This window comes from Perkinsus marinus (assembly GCF_000006405.1).
Source record: "Perkinsus marinus ATCC 50983 genomic scaffold scf_1104296935480, whole genome shotgun sequence".
Lineage (NCBI taxonomy): Eukaryota > Perkinsozoa > Perkinsida > Perkinsidae > Perkinsus > Perkinsus marinus.
Window position 1 is genome coordinate 1 of NW_003214419.1, and position 2,111 is coordinate 2,111.

At 49.5% G+C, this 2,111-nt stretch overlaps 1 protein-coding gene across 1 annotated transcript; it reads left to right on the forward strand.

Annotated features, from left to right (window-relative positions):
* Positions 1–94: 94 nt before the first annotated feature.
* Pmar_PMAR025826 (hypothetical protein) lies at positions 95–1,114 on the forward strand (the record flags this gene model as incomplete). Its single annotated transcript, XM_002783903.1, has 1 exon — positions 95–1,114. The coding sequence occupies one exon, from the start codon at positions 95–97 to the stop codon at positions 1,112–1,114; it is 1,020 nt and encodes a 339-aa protein (XP_002783949.1).
* Between the last annotated feature and the right edge of the window lie 997 nt (positions 1,115–2,111).

Consider the following 2,111-nt stretch of genomic DNA (forward strand, 5'->3'; position numbering starts at 1 on the left):
TGTGGGTACAAACTTCAATAGAGGAGCGGCGCTGCTGCTGTGCATCGAGACAATCTGGGGTTCTTTGATGCTTGCAGTTGTAACTACCCACTTGATGTTGTTCTGTGATCGTCGTGATGCTCTTTCCTTGGACCTCCGTATGATGGAGTCTCTGTGGTCGAGGGAGGACTGCAATGTTGGTCCGATGGTGGAGCTAACATCAATCATACAAGGGTTCATTGGACCAGATAGTCACAAGATGTCTGCTAGCTGTCCCACTGAGACCTTCCGCATTACCACGAAGCCTGATGCCTTCATCGTCCGCCACGGTGAGCTCGTTGGTGTCTTCATTGATGAAGAGAGGATAACCTTGAGGTCGGTGCTGGAGAATAATCGGTTCGTTATGGAACTCGATCCACCTTGTCCGAAGGGCTCCCTCGTCGACTACTCTGCGGAAGAGGACCGCCTCACAGCTTTTGACAGGAAGCTCAATACGGTATACACTTACAATCTCCGCAAGGGCATCTGCGTCAGCTTATGTGAAGTCAAAGGTCTATTTAGAGGTGGCGAGGAACACCTGGTGGTGGGGTGTTTGGAAGAACAAGTATTATTTTGCTTTGGTTGCAAAAAAGACCTAGTGCTGTACCATGCGCCCACTCGAGCGGGCTATTCCTACTCCCAGGCCAAACAACTGTTTTCTCATAAAACCGACAATGAAAGATTACTGACCATGGACATGAGTTGCCGATCCTCAGACACATCTATCTCGGTTGAAATTGTCTACGGTGACGACCATGGTTACGGAAACTTGTCTTTGCTCTTTGATGGCATTGATCGACCCCTCATTCGCAAGAAGGAGTGCTATAGCTTCATTACAAATGTGGACGAGTGCCATGATTTTGCCTGGGCCCGTTTGGTGAATCATGACTCATTTGTTGTGAGGGATTGGAACAAGAAGAAGAAAAGATCGTGGGAGCTTGTGGATCCGGCGCACAAAGCGTTCGAACCCCTCCGAATCCGTAACAACATGCGAGTTACCGCTACTGGTTTCATGCCACAAGGCGTCCTTTACATCGTGATGGAGCCTGTCGATGATATTGAAATTCGGCTCTTCCATCGCCATCGACGAGGATAATGATTGACAATGAGTTGGTTTCATAGCTTTAGACGAGATCGGCAGCGCTTAGTTTCGATTTCTCAAAAGCATCGTTATTTTGCGTTGAGTAGACTCTTACACCTCCTACACTCCGATATCCAAATAGCCATAGAGTGAATGAGAGCGCGACCATCCAATCTGTGTCCGAGCTCTACGTTCGCAGTTCCTCTCTCAGCTCTGTTAGCCAGAAGCCAGTCGTGATGATACTCCTCCTGTGCCACGACTTGAAGATAGCGGTTTTGCGGGCACAGAGGTTCCCCCAGCCGTGAAGGTTCCATTAAAACTGTTCCTAGCTGATCATTTCATCAGATGAACTGGAGAAGCAGGGACCTAACACTCTCTCGGGGTTGAGCGTTGCGCGACTGTTAAAGACCTCCACTGTCACAGACTCCGGCTTGACGTGGGCTTCCATCTGATGTCGTGAAAGTCCTTCATCTCACCCAAAACCAAATCCGGGCGTCCGCAAATAGCATCAGACAATGATATGGTATCTCACAAGGGTAAGTTTCCCCACCTGTATATCCACGAAGGCACTGACACGACTTTCGTAGCTGGAGTGTACTCCGACAGCGGTTCTTTTCTTACTCACAGAACACGACGCTAGTGCCCGACAGCATGAGGGTGATGCACGCAAGCACAACGTTTTTGTCCCACTTACCCTGCACTGACGTGCGGCAAATTCTTACCGCACCATAACATCGTGTCGTTGGTCAGCCTTCGACTTTCTTGACTAGCTACATGCTGTTCTGCAATCGGCGTGAGGCTCTCACTCTGGATCTCAGTCTGACAGAGTCTCTTTGGTTGAGGGAGGTTTGCAAGGTCGGCCCCATAGAGACACTACAATCCATCATACATGAGTTCATCGGCCCACACAGCCATGAGGTCGGTGCTGGAGAATAATCGGTTCGTTATGGAACTGGATCCACCTTGTCCGAAGGGCTCTCTCATTGACCTTAAACTCTGACGTTGACCATCT